The 18,088-nt window shown below is 41.6% G+C and overlaps 2 protein-coding genes across 4 annotated transcripts; one reads left to right on the top strand and one right to left on the bottom strand.

The window, feature by feature from the left end:
- The first annotated feature begins 1,347 nt into the window (after window positions 1-1,347).
- tecra (trans-2,3-enoyl-CoA reductase a) lies at window positions 1,348-8,590 on the top strand. Its single transcript, XM_015011230.2, has 11 exons — window positions 1,348-2,160; window positions 2,720-2,771; window positions 2,927-2,971; window positions 3,078-3,181; window positions 5,037-5,152; window positions 5,310-5,415; window positions 6,159-6,231; window positions 6,316-6,359; window positions 6,451-6,508; window positions 6,632-6,720; window positions 7,042-8,590. Exons 1-11 carry the CDS (start codon window positions 1,993-1,995, stop codon window positions 7,213-7,215), a joined length of 1,029 nt encoding a protein of 342 aa, XP_014866716.2. The 5' UTR covers window positions 1,348-1,992; the 3' UTR covers window positions 7,216-8,590.
- Window positions 8,591-8,595: 5 nt separating this feature from the next.
- On the bottom strand, window positions 8,596-16,444 carry samd1a (sterile alpha motif domain containing 1a). 3 transcript variants are annotated; one of them, XM_015011227.2, is made up of 7 exons: window positions 15,759-16,444; window positions 13,075-13,429; window positions 12,542-12,675; window positions 12,376-12,436; window positions 11,397-11,472; window positions 9,866-9,980; window positions 8,596-9,768 (listed from the first exon to the last, which is right to left on the bottom strand). In XM_015011227.2, the coding sequence occupies exons 1-7, from the start codon at window positions 16,119-16,121 to the stop codon at window positions 9,622-9,624; spliced, it is 1,251 nt and encodes a 416-aa protein (XP_014866713.2). In that variant the 5' UTR covers window positions 16,122-16,444; the 3' UTR covers window positions 8,596-9,621. The 3 variants fall into 3 exon arrangements, with proteins under 3 accessions (XP_014866713.2, XP_014866712.2, XP_014866715.2); XM_015011226.2 differs by having other exon boundaries at window positions 12,542-12,678; window positions 15,759-16,438; XM_015011229.2 differs by lacking the exon at window positions 15,759-16,444 and adding an exon at window positions 13,827-14,935 and having other exon boundaries at window positions 12,542-12,678.
- Between the last annotated feature and the right edge of the window lie 1,644 nt (window positions 16,445-18,088).

Genomic DNA, 18,088 nt, shown 5'->3' with positions numbered 1-18,088 from the left:
TCTCCTTATATACGCCAACTGTCCTGTAATACACAATTTTATACAAGTAATAGTCAACACTGTGATATGCAGAAAATTAACTGAAACTTTAGCCCCCTTTTCAAGGTGTGAATGTTGTAGCACAAGAAAGTACTTACAACGAGATCCTTGTTAAAATTTAACGATACAATATGTGTGGCTTGTGGTTCTTTGTGTAGGTTCGTACTGTACACAGCAATAAGCTCACTGTTGGCAAGTTCATACAAGAGTCTCTGGTGAGACACGTGTGGCTGAGTCAAATGGCTGAATCACTTCCTCTGTCTGCAGTCACGTTCTCCAGTCCTGCTACTGACCGCATAGTTTGATTCAGGTGTGTTGAAGCAGAGATATATCTAAAATTAGCGGAGTCTTACAACTCTGACATCATACTACCTTACATTGTAATGTGTCACCATGACCTCTTCCCTTTTAAGTTTTCTTAAGCTGGAGAAATAACAAAATGTCTTGATTTTTAAAGAGGTGGTATTATGTATTTCTCAGGAACACAATGAAGTAACTATGTTACCTTCAGGTGTTATAAAAATGCTGTGTATGTCAAACCTGACTTACTGTAAAGAAAGTTGACTTTGCATTTTGATGCTGCTAACTGCTGCTGCAGCTAGTCTGGAGGAGCTGAGTGTGGTGGTTGCCACAGGAGAGTCAAGGATTCCTTGAAGGTGTGTAAAAGAATCAAAGCAACACCCCGGGTGGGTTTTTGATAAGGAAATAATATTAAAAAATGATACAAAGCCCCGAAAAGTAAATTTTACATAAAACCACCCATTTAAAAACCTTAAAGCTCATTACCAAACTGCACTCAGTTCATGGCCATTTTAAGATACATCTATCAAGAGGACACTGAAAACCGCTTTTATTTAGCTTTTTTTTTTCTCAGAAAGTGTTCAAGTTTCCTTTTAATTTAAAAACAACCTATAACTCAAACTTGTTTGCTTGAGTACAGAAATCAAGAATAAAAAAAAAAAAAGAAAACCCCTTTAGTAAGCACTCTGCATTTTCAACTTTCTTTTACCAAGTTCACAAAAATGTATCATATTCATCCAGCCTTCAGATTTCTTGCTCCTTTTAGTCTTTGACGACCATTAAGCGTGACACAAGAATGTTTCTCATCAGAGACTCAACGAGAGCGGATACTACTGTTGTTTACTGCCTGGTTGTACAGCTCGAGCCTGTTATAAATAGAGAGTAGAATACAGATATGCAGCTGGCTATGTGAGCTGATGCGCTGACCCTGTGTGATGAAAGGTATCTCTGATCTCCTCCCAATCAGCATTTTCTCCACTCTCCTCCCACCACAAAGCTTTCAGAGATGATTTAACACAGAGCTCCAGAGATGAACATGTTGTCTTTGTTCCAGAGTTTCAGGAGAAGAGATTGCCAGCTCCATGGGTGGTCTCAAGGTGGGGCGGGGCTGGGGCACCATGTGTTGGCAGATGGAGATTTTGCAACCAAGTGTGCAGCAAAACAGACAGGATATGTGTTTTACAAGTCTAATGAGGGCATATTGGCTTGTGTCACTGAGTGGAGCTCCATGCGGCTTCCTGAGGTTACCAAGCCGGTGCTGAGCGAATCGGGCGACTTATATTTAGCCTTGCAAATGGTGCGCTATGGATTATGTCTTGGAGCTCTCCAGTTTCGTCTTCGGTGCGTTTTGTTTCATGCAAGGACTGTGGATGTCCATGAGGCTGCTGTTCAGGTACTGAGCAGGTCTGTCTCATAGTCTCAAACCAGCTCTTCTTTTTCCATTTAAACTCCATCTCCTTTCTGATCTCTGGAAGAGGCTTTTTATTTTTGATTTTGTTTTATGTCTTTTCCACACTGAGACAGCTTCAGTTTGGATCCTAAGATTTTGCAAGACAAACTGTAGCCTGGGAACTTTTTACTTTTTAGTGTAACTAGGACGTCACAGTTTTCTTCACTGTATTTTTGAAGTTTTGGCCCAAACACTATCGTATCATGGATATTCTAGCCTTAGAAGCAAAAAGCCAAAATGGAGCAGAAGCTGAAAAGAAGTCTACACCCAAGCCAAAGCCAAAAGCGCCCAAGAAGGCTAAAAGGATTGTTTACTTTGAGGTGGAGATCTTGGACTTGAAGACTAAAGAGAAGCTGCTGTTGCTGGACAAGGTGAGTCTTACGTTCTGTGCTGTTAATAAGTTTAGGGATATTCTGATTCTCACTGCAGCTATAAATCTTTTCAGGTCAGATATTTTTGAATTATTACTCATTAAGTGACCGTGTTCTTATGAGCTGCGCGTCTATTGAGTGTAAATAAGTTTAGGGATATTCTTATTGTCATTGCAGATATGCATCTTTACAAGTCAACTCTTTTGAATTAAACTGAAAAGGTTTGAGCACAAGTGTTATTTTACAAATAAATCCCTAATAATCCACTCGTTACCTGACTGTGTCATTATCAGCTACGTGTCTATTGAGCAAGCGTTGCATTTAGGAGGTGAGAATTCCCTTTTCATCCCTGAAGAATGATCTATTCCAGCTACAGCACATGCCTGTGCTGCATGTCATGAAGATAGACAGACATGATAAGCCGCTTGCATAAACATGCTGTGGGTTACTGGTAATGAAAAAAAGCCCACAGGTATAAAACAAGTGTAATTTATGTTGAATTTTAAAGGCACGCTGTGACAGTCATGTTGCATGCATGTTCTTTATCTCCACTTTCTAGGTGGAGCCAACAGCCACAGTTTTGGATATTAAATCCTTGTTTCACAAATCGTGTAAGTTTATCATTCACAGTGTTGGTTATCGGAAATTATGCTCGTAGCCAAATCGGTGTATAAACATTTTTTTAAAAATATTTCTTTTAATATCTAGAATACCAAGAGTAAAGCCCACACTGTGTTTTTTTTTTATTATTATTATTATTTCTCAGATCCAAAGTGGTATCCAGCCAGACAGTCTCTACGTTTGGATCCAAGTACATCTGCATGCTTTTCATCCTGTTCTCTCATGAATGCACAGTCACTTGTTGGAGAGTATTTGGATAGTATAATGATATATTGTCTGATTATCAATTGTTTCAGAGGCCAAGTGTCTCAGGGACGAGGAAGTCCTCCAAATGCTACCTGTGGGAACCACAGCCAGCTTTTATTTCAGTGACCTGGGACCCCAGCTCACATGGGGAACAGTAAGGCCACACAAATACACTCAATGTTTTTGACTATTTCACGGGGAAATGTCAATCATAGCCACTCTGCATTGCGTTAGGTGACCAAAAAAGTTTAAGCTTGTTTTTGCCCGACCAAAAGAGCTTTCTTCTTCACTTAATTTGATATTTGTTTTTTTCCAGTATGCAAGATCTTCTATCCAATCTGTTTCTCGGCAGCTTTTTTTCATCGTCATGAAGTGTTGCACATAACTGAACGGCAAAGCCTAAAGAGAGAGATTTTCACCTCATTTTTCAAAGCGTTGAATCCGCTTCAGCAGTCCCCTAACATTCATGTGCTTTAAATATAAACCGACACCCTCAGTACCTCCTGAGCATAAATACCAGCCTGCAGAGACAGACAGAGGTGATTTGCTGTCGTTCACGCTCCCTCCCACCCCCTACACTGCGTGTTCTCTCCAGCAGGACATATAATCTCATGGCCCCATTTCTGCCAAAGGTGTTTATCCCTCTGACCTCTCACTTGCCTTTTACTGTGCCTCATTATTCACCCTTACCTATACTGTTTTTTCATCCCCTCACGCCCCCGACTTGCCCCAGCCGAAACCACCAGGTGTTACCGGTCAGGCAACCTGAGCCGAGGCTCCTCCTGGAGGTGCTGACTCAGGAATCTGTTCTCACTGTCAGCTGAGATGCTCCGCTTGATCGTATAAGCGCTACAAGTTGTAAGATTTGCTTTATAGGTGCATTATTTTGCATTAAATGTGACAGCTCGGAGAAAGTAGGGCAACTGCTTCTGCGCTGAGGTGCCACGGTAAAACGAGCTCCTGGAGAAGCCAAGGCCTGCACTGGTGTCGGTTACATGTTAGGTCTCCGTTTGGCAGATATTTTACACCGCCAACATTCCTTTCAGATATCCGGTATTTAAAGTTTCCTGGTGACTAAGTTTCATACAGTGCTGTGCAGGTTTACTGTAAGAGTCAATGGGAGTCGGGTGGCTGTGAACGGAGGTTGAGTTTTGAATCTTTTCAGCCATTTTGGTGTTAATTTGGTGGAACGTTTTTGATCAAACAAAAAGATTCAGCAATGACCTAGTTTCATGCTAGCAGTATAGTTTGATTTAAAATGTTCTTCTGTTTTAAAGAAGTCACTATGCGATAGACTCTAACGAGATTCCCATTACAGATCCTCGACTTTGACCATGTTTAACTCTTTTTCCATTTAGTTACCCTGTTGTTGCTTCAAACCTACCTGGAGGTTTATGTCTGAAAAGGATCTAACCAAAATATATATATATTCCTGTTAAAGCCATTGTAGCTTTTAGCAAACTGCACGTTTATGTTTGTGATAGTGGGCAGAAGAGGTTCTTTTTTTCCCCCTGAGGTTCGTCCCAGAAATCCTGGTTTTCACCATTGATATTATCTAGTAGTTATGATTCAGATCCCAAAATGCTACTTTGTACTACAGTGAACTTTGAATATTCTTTTCATATCCCTTATTATTGCCCTCACTGTGCCTGTTAGAAAGGTAAATATGGGTCCTCATTCAGCTTAAAGACCTGAAATAGGCTTTGTTTAAACAGAAAAATATGAATTATTAATTAGAAGTTCCTGGAAATGATGAACAGCTTAAAAAGTCAAGCATATATATACATTTTAAAAAAAATCTTCAATTAAATTTAAATATTATTAGAGGAACTACCTATTTCCTAGCAGATGTTTTTGTTTTTCCTTCTGAATAACTAGGCTAAAACTTTTGTACTATAATATGCTCCTGCAATAAAAAATAAATATCCATGCATTTTCCCCCATTTGCATCAATAAATGTGGCTAGCACATTATGCATATAATAAACTGTCTGTGATTTCTCATTTCAGGTGTTTTTAGCCGAATGTGTTGGTCCGTTGGTTCTTTACCTGATGTTCTACTTTCGCCTTCCCTTCATTTACTCTCCAAAGTATGATTTCACCAGCAGCAAGCACTGGGTTGTACAGTAAGTTTCAATTAGTTCGTTTCGTCCAGTATCTTAATCTTTTGCCCAAACATAACAAGTCCCAACTCAGGTGCCAGTATGATGTTTAGTCCTGATTTAAAAGTTTAAGTCATGACCAAATACATATATATCTGTGTGTGTGTGTGTTCTGTTGCAGCTTGGCCTGCATGTGTCACTCCTTCCACTACATCAAGAGGGTTCTGGAGACTCTGTTTGTCCATCGCATCTCCCATGGGACCATGCCTCTCAGAAACATATTTAAGGTGAAGCTATTTTATGCTCAAGTGAGCTTACAGCTTGACTCAGACCACTTTGCTTGTTTTCTGTTTTCTCATGACCAGAGTTACATTTTCAATTTTATGACATTACTTTTCTCTGCAATCTTAAAATTGCAGTTTCATGTCACTTTTTGTGATTCCCCACCACGACCCCTAGTATTAAAGTGGAGATCAAATAGTTACCCAGTGAGAACTGTGAGAAAATATTTGGTGTGAATCCGGGATAAATGTCTTTTAAATTGTATGGCTTGTGTCAAACTTTCTGGGTTTTCTTCCACCAGCCTCTGATAGGCTAATTATTAACAGCCCCTCCTCGAACACGCTGCCGTCTTGTTTGACAAAGTTGGAAAGTCAAAAGGAAATCAGCCAAGATATCAGGAAGAAAATTGTGGAGATGGGTTTAGGTTGTGTGCTCGGTTTTTGAAAACACATGCTGCACACGTCACTGACCTTTATGGTATTCACAAAAAGGAATCATTTCAAACTCAGCTCATGGTTCTTTCGATCGTTACAGGCCCGTTCACTTGAAGAGTCACATCGGTTGCGACGTCTTTCTTTAAAAGCAAATTCAAAATGTCTCTGTTTTAGAGTCTTAGCTATATTCATTTATTACATTTGGGCATATTTCATTCTCTCTATTCTTGGCTTTATGGTCTGCATTTATTGTGTTATTAAAAATAAATTTTTATTAAATGGACTCTATAAATAAAGCTTGCTTTCTCTTCCAGAACTGTGGCTATTACTGGTGCTCTGCGGCTTGGATGGCATATTACATCAACCATCCACTCTACACTACACCCCGTAAGAGCCGACCACTGCAATATTTGCTTTTCCACATCAAGCAGAGTTGATATCGTTGGTCGTTTCTCTTTAAAACACTTCTAGATTACGGGCAGCAGCAGGTGAACGCTGGGCTTTACATTTTCCTGGTAAGTTTTGGTTTTGATATCCTGCAAATGTTAAATCAGTTGAACTGGAGCTTTATTTTATTCTCATCATATGATTTCTCTACGACTAAAGTTCTGCCAAGTAGGAAATTTTTCAATCCACATCGCACTGCGTAACCTCAAAGCTCAAGGTAATCTTTTTTTTTTTTTTTTTTTTTTTTTTTGTGCAAATATTTATAAATACGTCTTTCTTTATTCTGTTTATTTTTGTTTTTTTTTTCTCAAACTAATCAGAAATGTTCTCTTTATTTCAGGCTCAAAAGTCAAGAAAATACCTTATCCAACAAAAAATCCCTTCACATGGATTTTTTGGCTAGTCTCTTGTCCCAACTACACATATGAGGTGAGGAGCTACGTTTATCAATATTTTTACGCTGTCGCTTTAAGAAATGTGCTTTATTTCAGATAATTTGCATTGAGTGGAAAATGTTTTTTACGTAGTTGAATGTTAAAGAGGTGGGGAACCATTTCAAGAACAATTTAACTCACATCAAGTGCTTTAAATTGAGCTAGTTAGCAAATTTTAACCCGAAAGGGAATGAGATATTTCTATGTGCCTTTATCTCCGCCAACAATATGTGCTGTTGCTGCCACCTACTGGTAAAACGCACAACATGCTCTGTTAGTACTAACCCATCTGTGTGTGTAAACTTCTCACTGGCAGCTGGGATCCTGGATTGGCTTCACGGTGATGACCCAGTGTGTGCCTGTGGCGTTCTTCACCATCGTGGCCTTCGTCCAGATGACCGTGTGGGCTAAAGGCAAACATCGCAGCTATTTAAAGGAGTTTAGAGATTATCCCACCCTCCGCTCATCCATACTGCCCTTCATCCTGTAATAGAGTCTGGCGAGGAGAACCGTCATTCCTGCGCACATCCATGAGGTTAGGGGTGTACAGGTGCATCTCCATAAACTAGAATACCACAAAAGAGCTCATGTGTTTCAGAAATCCAATTCAAATACGCGAATGTAGATTCGTGCAGCTCTGACTGTGGACTTGAGAAAACAGCGGACCAACATCAGCAGATGACACGGCTCTCTAAATCATCACTTATACTGTGAAAACATCACATTGGACCTCAAATGGCTCAGGAGTGGCTTAACACAACGAATTCAACAACTGTAGCTCATGTCCATGAGACGTCTGTGTGTGGCACCAACTCCAGCTGCAGCAAATCTCCCCCATGGCCTTAAACAGTCAAAAATAAAAAATAAAAAGGTTCATCAAAAATGCCACTATCATTGTTGCTTGTGCACATTTTTCCACCACACTTTTTCCTTTCGCTCAACTTTCCCACTATATGCTTGGATAGAGCACGCTGAATGGCCAGCTTCTTTTGCTTACCCTCCAGTGACCATCAATCCATAGTATTTGAATTTGCTTAGGCAGTGAAGTTTGGTTTTTCATACAGTACGAGTCAAAGTAAGGAATTGAGATACATTTATCTGTGACAGATTATATATGAACTTTAGTTTTAATTTTTGAGCACATTTAGCAAACTAAGCTTTTTAATAGTGTTCTAATTTAAGGAGATGCACTGTAAATGCGTATTGGTCATTTTTTTCCCTCTGGCTGTTGGACTTTTATGGGCAAATAAAGGCAGCAAATTGCAGTAAAGTCTTACTATAAAGTGTGTAATTTAGTGAAATGTGTCATTTTGTATTTTGCTACTTTTAAGTTTTAAGATGCCCATTACAAATTGCTCCAAATATATTTATGTTTATAGAGAGAGAGAGAGACGTGTGGAAAACGGAGTGTCCCCTTCTTGATTTTTAATTTTGAGTGTTTATTACACTTCATTGTTTCATGTTCTGAAAACACTGAACATGAAAGAAAGAAAAAGAAAGTAAGAAAAAAGAAAGAAAGAAAGAAAGAAAGAAAGTCAGGAAGGGGGCAAGCACTTTTTCATACTACTGTATAAATAATTTTTTTTTTTTTTAATTGGACACTTACCCTTAAGGTGGGAAATGAAGTGACTAATTTTGTTAGTTTAACCGATGGCAGCCTGGAGCTGCTAACGCGACTAAATGTTAGACCGATACTTCCCTGATGCAAACTTTCCAATATTTTTCAGAAAAAAAAAAAAAAAAAGCAGAAATTTGTTCAAGCAAAATGTTTTCAAAGTTTGGAGCATTTTCCTAATTGATGCAATGAAACTGATTTTTTTTCCCCCCCAGAGAGGTTCTAAGTAAATAAACAAACCAAAAATCAACCAACTGAGAGAGATGAGCTTTATTTTCCAACTCTGGAAGAATTGTTTCATACTACAGATAAAAAGGGGAGGGGGTTACACTTGAGATGAAGACTACATAATATGGAATGTTACACAGTTCAACTGGCCATAAAAAACACAACGCCAGGACAGACCAATTGTAAACAAACAACATAAAATATTGCATTTCTTAAAGTTATCCGTAAACAGTCGCTTAGCAGCTCTGTTGAATCTCAAACTACACAACCAGCAAGAGCAGCGGTTCTTGCAACATTATTACTTTGTTTTGCTTGAATGTAAGAGCACATTATATTGGGCTGCATATTTTATGGTCACTTACACCTGGGATTATCCCCCCGCCCCCAAGTCAATCTGTATCGTTAGACCACAATCATTTATAACTAAGACTGAACAGATAGTAAAAACACATTAAGGGTTATATCTCAGTGTAGCAGAGACAAGGAGGCAATAATCCACTCCAGCAGCTACCGGTGGAATGGGAAGTCAGGAATGAGACTAACTTTTAACGCAGACACATCGACTTTGACGCTTAGATCTCATCACATGGCGACGGCTGGTGTGCTTAATCTTCTTTGTGACCTTCAGTTTTAAATCATACGGAAAGTTGATGGGAAGACGCCCCAACCTGCGGCAGCAACGCGCCACAACTCGGCCATGTGCGCCTGGTGCAGCTCTGTTTACCGTCTGCTACCCAAAAAGTTTCGTTCTTGCAGAAAGGTCAGCGCCGCTCCGCTTAAAACAGATTTTGCCTGCAGCTGTCTTTTGTCTCCAAAGGGGCCACAGGGGTGAAATGAAAACCGTTTGAAAAACCAAAGACCACAATGAGAGGTAGGATGACTGTCTTTCAGTTTCTGGTCGTTCTCACAGTGAAGCCGAATTCCACCGCAGCCTGTCCCACTCCACGCACCTTCTATTTATATATATGAAGGCGGGCAGTGGGGTCCAGATGGTAGAGGGACTGCATGCATGGTTTAGTTCATACAGCATCGTCTGTCGTGCCGATCGTCCCGTCAGATGTCGTCGCATTCCAGGAAGTGGGTCCTCTGCAGCACCTTGACGTGGCGCTCGTAGATTTTGAGGGCCGGGCCGAGTCGGATGGACAGGCCCGTCAGGACGTCGCTGCGCTGCATCAGGAGGAGAGACTTCCCGTCGATTTCCTGTTGAGGGGAAACCGAAACGCGTGAAAAATATTCTACCTCGGTGTTACCGGATGATGGGAAGTTACGGCCTTTTTGCGCCCTGAACTGAACCAACCTGTGTTCGGAAAGCAACGGCCTGCTCTGGAAAGCCTGCCGCTGAAAAGTAACTGGCCACATCTGCCACAGTCCACTGCAACAAGTTCTGGTTCATCTTCTCCAGTTTCACCGAGCTGCAGAAAGATGGAACACAAACGACTTCAAAAGTAATCACGCAAAACTTCACTTTGAGTAGCTTTTTCAAGCTTTCCTTATGGTAGTTTGTGCAAATGACAAGTTTATTAGTTTGTTTTTATTCATAATCAGGTGGACTAAAAATAAAGTCTTCAAAGGCTTGTTTCTCATTAACACAAAGCTGCTGTGTGAGGTGATGTCAGTGGGCGCAACAATGCCTCATTGAAAGACACATTAACACATGAAAGAGGATGTTTACGGAACTGCGTCTCCATTAGAGGGAAACTAGCTTTACATCTTGAGGCAGTCACCCATTACCCATCAACTCTGGACAAGCCTGAGTCTTCAAGGTCTTCAGGTGGTAACTGAAACACCACGATGTTGAAGGAGAAAGCTTTAAACCCAGAGCTCTGTGTGTTAGGCGAGGCGAAACGTGAAATTATGGTGACTTTGTTTCGATTTTAAATACGGAGCGCAGCACAAGGATTCATTCTTCTTAAACTATCCCCACATTTTGTCACAACGCAGCCACAAACTGCAACGCTAATAATCACGTGTGTTGGAAAAGTAGTACTTCTTCGAACGCCGCTGTCCCATGGCGGTGGCAGCATCATGCTGTCGAGATGGTCAGAGTTGATGGAAAGATGAATGAGATAAATACAGGGCAATCATATAGGAAAACCTGTTAGATTCTGGAAAAAACATATGCCCACAACAGTGATTGACACATTGAGGTGAAATCATAGTCATGTGCTGGAATGGCTCAGTCAAAGTCCATACATAAATCTAACAGAGAATCGGCGGCAAGACTTGGGGGGAGGGTGGGGAAGAAGAAGATATTTTCTTTCTATCTAATCTGATTGAGCTGCAGGCTATTTCGCAAAAAAGAGAAAGACAAATTTTCTCTCTCTAGATGTGCAAATCTGGTAGAGACACACCCTAGAAGACTTGCAGCTGTAATTGCAGGGAAAGGAAGTTTTACAAAGCACCCACTGGGGGCGCCGCATAAGAATACATGCCACGCTTATGGTTTATACTGGTGAAAAACGTTAAAACATAAATCATTTTTCTTCCAATTAACAGCTACGCTTTCCTGTTTGTTGGTCCGTCATAAAAACCCGTTGATGTTTTGGTTGTGACAATGTGGAAAAAAACCTCAAGGAAGAATGAATACCTTTGGTATAGCTGAAACCTGTTCAGTGTTTGAGAAACTTATTTTTGGAAATGTAAGTTTATCTGTTAAATGCCAGAAGATATAATACTGCAACACAAAAGTCTTGGTATATTCTGGAATTGATATTTCCTACTTGTTAAAAGGTGGAAAATACTAAAATTAAAGACTTTGTAGGAAGTTAGCTTATCATGAGTGACTGAATAATGTATCTATTGATTTAGAGTAGCAGCAGGATACTCACACTTCATCACCTGTTCCACCATTGATGAGACCGCCGTCAGCCGCTGTGTAGGGCGCCTCGAGCTTCTGCAGCGTACCTGTAAACAAAAACAAGCTTCATTATTCTATGAAACTGTAACTTGTTCGCTATTCTTTTTACTTTTATATGTGCCAGTTTGGTCATCTGAAGACAAGTCAGTTCTGTTTGATATGAATATTTTCCAGGAAAACAAATCTATTCTACAATATGTAATGGTATTCATTTGTGAGATGAAATGTTTACTAGAAAAGATATCTGTTTTTTTTGGTTTTTTTCCCTTGCATCTAGTTTTCTGTACAGAAGCCTCTGCTGTCATGGTATGATGTGTTTTTCTATTAGAGATGGTTCACGGTTCAGTACAGACAGGGCTTGGTGAATGATGCATCTCCTAACTGGGCCTGTCTATTTGAACAACACCGATGATGGGCTTCATGCTGCTTGGCATGCATGAAACACATGACAGGGATCCATAAGCATCTTTCAGCGGAACGCTCCTACTGGGCAAACAACAGAAGCGTTAACATATAGAGGCGTGGTGTCTGTGGTGGTAGAAATGACTAGGTGCTGTCCATTTCTAATATGTCATTTGTCCACAAACATCCCAATAAAAACTAGTAAGAAAACTCACTTCACGGATTTTAAATGATAAAACAGAATTTCCTTTACCAAAAACCGTAAACTGTTAGGAAACGTGCAGCATGTCAGTAGCAAAGAAGAGAAAAATAACTTGGTCTAAACAAAGACCATCTGGATGGAAAGTAGCAGGACAAGCTTGCAAAGAACTCCAAAAATCTTGAGCAAGCCTTCAGGCAAACAAAAACCAAATGGCAACCAGAGATAGATTTTAAACACAGACTTTTATCAAAATTGACATTTTATTATGAAATCACTTTCCAAGTTAGTGAGCAGTACAGAGACAAAAATGTTTTATTTAAAAAAAAACAAAAAAACTAACACTCACCGTTTTCAGGGGGCGGAGACACCGTTTGTAATCTTCCATCAGAGACATTCCTGACTTCATCCTGTTAGCCGAAATGAATGAATTCAAAATGAAAACATCGAGTAAAACCCCAGCTGGAAGAATGCAGATGCTATTTGACACAATAAGCAGATGGCAGGCCGGTTACCGGGCGTGCCGTAGAGTCGGGTACCAACTGGTCAGATGAGAGGCTGCTGCTGTCCTCCCTGCTTTCTGCTTCTTTCTTTCCGTTGGTTAAAGCGCTGGGGATCGTCGTTCCAGAGTGGTCCGCTGGCTTCAGCTCTACTGCAAACACAGGGTTAGAAAGCAGCTGTTCACCCATCCATCACTATCCTACAAGGACCAACTTTACCCTAAAGATTACCTGTAGCATAGAGCAATGCTGCCAAGAGAGCGGATTAAATGAATCCTAAATAACTGGTGAGAGAACTTAACCTGTGTAAACATCTCACAAATGCATCAGTTCCTCCCACAGCTCTGCATCTGGCTTTACTGCATTTCTGCTGTAAATATCCAATAATTAATCATAGCTGCTTGAAAGCTCCCATCACAGCTTGGAATCCACTGCAAAGCTTAGTGTAAGGCCACACATGAAACAATATTAGAGTGCCCAAAAAAAAAAAAACAAACAAAAAAAACACCGGCAGCCCACATCCATCCCGAGTCTCGCAGTGTGGATACCTTTGTCCTTCTGCATTCCTGGGTGCTGGCGCTCCACTGGGCTGACAGCTGAATCATAAGCCCATTCATTGTGTGTTAGGACCGCGGGGCTGGAGGGGGGCAAGGAGTTGGGCCTCTCTCCTGGCTTCTGGGACGCGGCACAGTCCAGAGCAGAGCCAGCGCTGCAGTTGGGGCCAGAGCCAGGCCGGGAGCAGGAGGGGGAGCAGGGAGCAGAGGCGGCCCGTATGGGGGCACACTGCACCGAGGCTCCTTCACGCTGGGGGCTGGGAGAAGGTCGGTCCTGCCCATCACGGCTCTCCTCTGCCCCCTCCTCGTCAGGATTGCTGTCTGTGTCCATAGCCATAGAGGTGTCACCCTGCCACACACAATCATGTAAGATTTCCAAATTTCATTTATTTAGAAACCTCAATTATTCACCATTCAAACCTTTTTGAAACTTAAACACTTCAAAAAGTGAAAAGACATTTGAGCGGGACTGACTGAATGTTGGTGTCACATCATAAAAATAAAAACAACATGCTCATACTGACGTTGCAATTTGGTAAATGATTGCCTCTGAGTGCCTCTAGTCTGCGCGTCCTGCCATTGCAAACGGGTTACCGTCCGTGAAAACGTGATTACAACGCGGTCTGGTGGACGATAGCTAGTTTTACCATCTGTGCTCATCACTTGTACTCGGGCAAAGAAGATTTTTTTTTCCTTTTTCTATTTTTTTTTCCTCGATGGCGCCCTGGGAGGAAAAAAAAAATTACCTTGTGTGCGACTGCGTGTCCTATACCCAGCAGTCGTGCACAAGAGCGCATTAAAGCCCGCCCCGCTCCTGTGGAAAGAGCCGCTTCTGTGGAATTCACCCCACAGGATCGCATTTTGCACAACTTTCACTCAAAAGCGCCGTCAAAAGCATCGCGATTTCGGGATCTGAACTGGGATGTTTCGCACCAGCCGCTTCGCTCGGCGTGCCCCCCCTCCCCCCTCATTGTTTTAGAGGCCTTGTTGAGCGGTAAAATTAATAACACACGGGGAGCACGAAAAGGGCCGACGGGAGGCGTTTTATCCTCTCTCAAATTTCCTCCAAAGTGCGCATGGAGTTGGAAGCCGAGGCAAATACCTCGCCATTGTGTCTGAGGGCTTTTCCCCAGTCGCGGCTCAAAACATCCGCACAATAGAAATAAACGCGAGGTTTTCAACGAAGCTCTCCGATCAGCGTCAGCAGACGACTCGATCGCCAGCCCACTTTGACTTTGCAGCGGGTCAACAGTTTAGTGTAAAAACGAGCCAGCGCAAAGAAATGAATCCGTTATCGGACACCCAGGCACCTACATCCGCAAGCCCCGCATTGCAAGATTATCAAACAGCAGCCTTCTGGTCGCACTGACCAGCCGCATTCGGTTGTTTTTTTTTTTTAAACGATACACACGTCTTTCAGAGAACAAAGTCAATTTTGATCTCGGCTTAACCCAAATCGGATGGGCGCATCCGCCATCTAGCGCCAGGAAAACAGTTTGCGATCGCTTTTAGTTTACAGCCGCCGGTTCCTGCGCGTCAAGCGACTTTGCTTAGATTTGACTCAAACGTCATACTGCAAGTAGTTGTCAGAGATTTTTAGAACAAGAGGGAAAAAAACTACATATTGTGCACAGGACGGAAGGAACCACAACGACAGTCAACGCACGTCTTGGACGTGACCGGGTTTGGGAGGCTGTCCGAAAATGGATCTAGGGCTTCGACTTTATGCACCGTGTAGAAATCCCCCATCCCATTACGGGAAATAGAAATACAACCAAATTACAAAATAATGATTTATCATTGCGTATATTCTGTTGGTCACTTTGTTGCACATAGTTGTGGATTTAATCGTTTAATAAACACAAGCCCTGGCGACCGACCGCGAAAATATGTTTGGCCACATGGTGCAATCCACCATCGGTAGAGTTTCAACTCGTTTCCAGACATTTAAAAAAAAAATCAACGATCAAACGTCCCGTCGTCCCAGATCAGGCTCCTACATCCGCGGTGTTCGACACTTTTTCCCCCACCTTTACCCACTCCCATATGATAAGCGTGAGTCAATAACAAGCAATTCCAGCCCAAATAATTCAAAAATAAAAGTCTATTTAGTTAGAGTCTATTTGAAAGCCATTATTTTGAAGGCTGCATCAATCTACTTCCGTTCTAACTGTAACCCGTTTCTCCCCCTTTCGCTCAACGCCGAGTTTGTGGCTTGAAAAGCGCTTTTGCCCCCCCTCTCCCCCTCCCCGCCTGCTGTAAATGGAGGCTGGGATTGTTGCGGGCGGACCAAACGGGAGAACTTTATGATTGTTGTCCGTTTTTAAACCGTCTGCGCAGTTGTTCTAACGTGCTTCTTTAGCAACCGGCGCAGCATGAAATGTGGCACGCTCGCACAAGCTACACGCGCACCTTCTTTTCTTCTCCACCTCGGCAGCGCTCGAGCGAGCTCCAACCGCCGCTCCCCGTCTGCGGCACTTTTTGGGTGCACTTGCAAATCACTCCCCTCACCACTCCCCTTCTACTAACAAAAAGAGGAGCTTTTCCACCATTTTTTTCACCCCCCAACTGCACAATGTCTGTTTTAACTTCCACCTGTACGTTTTGTGTGATGTGACATGACAATGACATGTAAACACGTTAACCGTGGCTTCCCCCCTGCATCGGGTCTGCATTACCTCCAAATCCTCCTCGTCCTGGTCCACGGCACCGAAAGCGCTATCCCCATTGCTCAGGTCGGAATGACTGGCTTCTTCCATCGCGCTCCGTCTCGCAGCCGTGGCTAACGAAACATCGTCTTTCTTTCTGCTCCGCCGCTGAACCTTGGCGGCGTTCCGGTAGGAGATGGAGCCCTTGTAGTTAACTTTGAGCACGGTTTGCTCCTGGATCAGTTTCTCCAGTTCCGCGCAGGTTCGGTCTGGCTCGGACCCGTGTCGCCTCCGGACCATTCGGCAAATCCTCTCCAAGTCCGGCCGGGCTTTTCGAGACCGCAGCGAGTCGATAGTATCCAAAATCCACTCGCGGTACTTGGATTCGGACATCTTTTTTTCCTCGCTTTTTTTCTCCCCTTCTACCTAAGTGCGTCAAGCTTGAACGGCACACACGGCGATTTTTCGTGAGTCGCGGTCCGAGCCCCACTGAGAAGCGGAAACCTCGCTCTACGCCTCCTGCGTTTGCGTGTGCGCTTAAGGTGGACTGACTGAGTTGGAGCGAAAAGTTTCACTCAAGAGGCCGCTTTTAAGGTGGAATTTGCTGTCCTGGACGGGAGCGAGCGCCCGCGCCAGGTTTCTCTCGTACGGAGCCCTTTTGTGAGTGCATTAGGAGACATTTTGTGTACAACTTTACTTAAAGGAGAGGTGGTCATTAAAGAAACTGCATTGTTTGGGCAAACTTAAACAATCGAGAGAAAACATATATGTATAAGTAAGTCTACTAAGAGTCCAACTAAATTTATGGGGGAAATAGTGGAAAAATATGTATCAGTTGCTCTGGTTTTTTATTAATTTGTATTTACTTTGTTCATGAAACTTGAATCCTGCATAGAACAAGCAGTAGAAATTATTAAACACCTCAGATTATGGCTGCTAACATACCTACCAAGCTATATAAATACTACTAGCAGTTCTACATTTCAGGTCCTTTAAATGCTAATTTTATGCTAATTATATTTCATGTTAAATTCTCTAAAAAAATTATGTAAAGACTTTTACATATTTGAGTTGTGTATGTTTTTCTTTCTAAACCTGTGCTAGCCTAGAAGTCCTAAGCAGAAGTTTAGTTCCCATTTTTCTTAGAGCAGCTCTATAAACACAATCAGAAAATCCAATCAGGCTCCAGATAAGAACACAATGATATAACTGCCTATATATTACTGTCTTTTATGTTTTAGAGGATGTGATCTACAGCCTTCACAAAGGCAGTGTTTGGTAGCTGCCTTAGTTTTATATCTATATTCACATTCAGTTCCCCTTAGTCATATTTGGTGCATATAAATAAATAAATAAATCCGTTTCTATTCTTTCCTGTTTTTCATTTACATCTTTATTACCTTTAGCAAATGGTTCAAACTTACCAAACCACCACTTCATAGCTTAACATATGAAAATATTATGCTGTAAAAGGAATTCCTCCCCACCCCATTACAGATTTTTTAGTTTTGTCAAAGTTGAATGTTTTAGATAACCAGTGACTCACAATGCTTCAAAGAGTCATGGGCTCAGTTCAGCACTTGGTCCACTGTATTTCTCTTTACTTTTTCCTGAATCTGACTCCTCTTTCTGTGGTACAGGACATTGATCCACTCCTAGTAAACCATTTATCCAAACAACTTCACAGCTGTTTTAATGAATTCATCCATAAAAATGTTGCGTTGCTTAGCTTAGTTGCTCCAAATTATGTTTTAAAAATTTTAAATATAAAAGTGGAACAACAAATATTCCACTAGTAGATAATTCTAAAGCTTTAATCACAATATAGCCTCACAAAAGGACAAATGTCTTAGGTCTTAAGTATTTTTATGAACTCAAACTGATACATATCATTATGATGCTTCAGCCATCGTGTTTAATTGTCCTGTGGATTAAGATTCAGTGTCTAAACTGAAAACACAATCTTGCTTTCATCTGACAATAACATGTTGCAATATGTTTGTCATGCACTGCCCATCCAGCCAATGAAATTTTTTTTTTTGCAGGTCTTCTTGCTGATAGGTTGGTATCACTTAGGCAACTTCTAATTGTTGCAATACTCACCAGTAACTAGAGACCATTTTTGGTCATTCTGGAGCATACCATTGGTTGAATCCTTGTTGGCAACACGTTGATTTGCTTGATTAGTAGACTTCTGTTTTCTTCATAGTTTAATTTTCCATTTTAAAGCATTGGGAAGCTTTTTAGTCAGGCAGCCTGTAATTTTCTATAATTCTTTGTGTTTTCCCATCTGCAGTCAACTATTTCACCAAATAATGTTTTTTAAGCTATTTCACTCCGAATGTCACAATCCTCTACAT

Source organism: Poecilia mexicana, unplaced genomic scaffold (assembly GCF_051168715.1).
Source record: "Poecilia mexicana isolate PSO_F unplaced genomic scaffold, ASM5116871v1 scaffold_8, whole genome shotgun sequence".
NCBI classification, from domain to species: Eukaryota; Metazoa; Chordata; class Actinopteri; order Cyprinodontiformes; family Poeciliidae; genus Poecilia; species Poecilia mexicana.
The sequence above is the reverse complement of the archived record's forward strand: the minus strand, read 5'-3'. Positions and strand labels throughout refer to the sequence as shown.

Bases quoted from the DNA above. Each gene is read 5' to 3' on its own strand.
- tecra (XM_015011230.2), top strand. From the start codon at position 1,993: ATGGATATTCTAGCCTTAGAAGCAAAAAGCCAAAATGGAGCAGAAGCT. The intron at 5,416-6,158 runs GTGAAGCTATTT...TTTCTCTTCCAG, and splicing joins CTCTCAGAAACATATTTAAG to AACTGTGGCTATTACTGGTG. The intron at 6,232-6,315 runs GTAAGAGCCGAC...AAACACTTCTAG, and splicing joins TCCACTCTACACTACACCCC to ATTACGGGCAGCAGCAGGTG.
- samd1a (XM_015011226.2), bottom strand. From the start codon at position 16,121: ATGTCCGAATCCAAGTACCGCGAGTGGATTTTGGATACTATCGACTCG. The intron at 11,473-12,375 runs GTGAGTGTTAGT...TTTTGTTTACAG, and splicing joins GTCTCCGCCCCCTGAAAACG to GTACGCTGCAGAAGCTCGAG. The intron at 9,769-9,865 runs GTTGGTTCAGTT...TCCCCTCAACAG, and splicing joins CCGTTGCTTTCCGAACACAG to GAAATCGACGGGAAGTCTCT.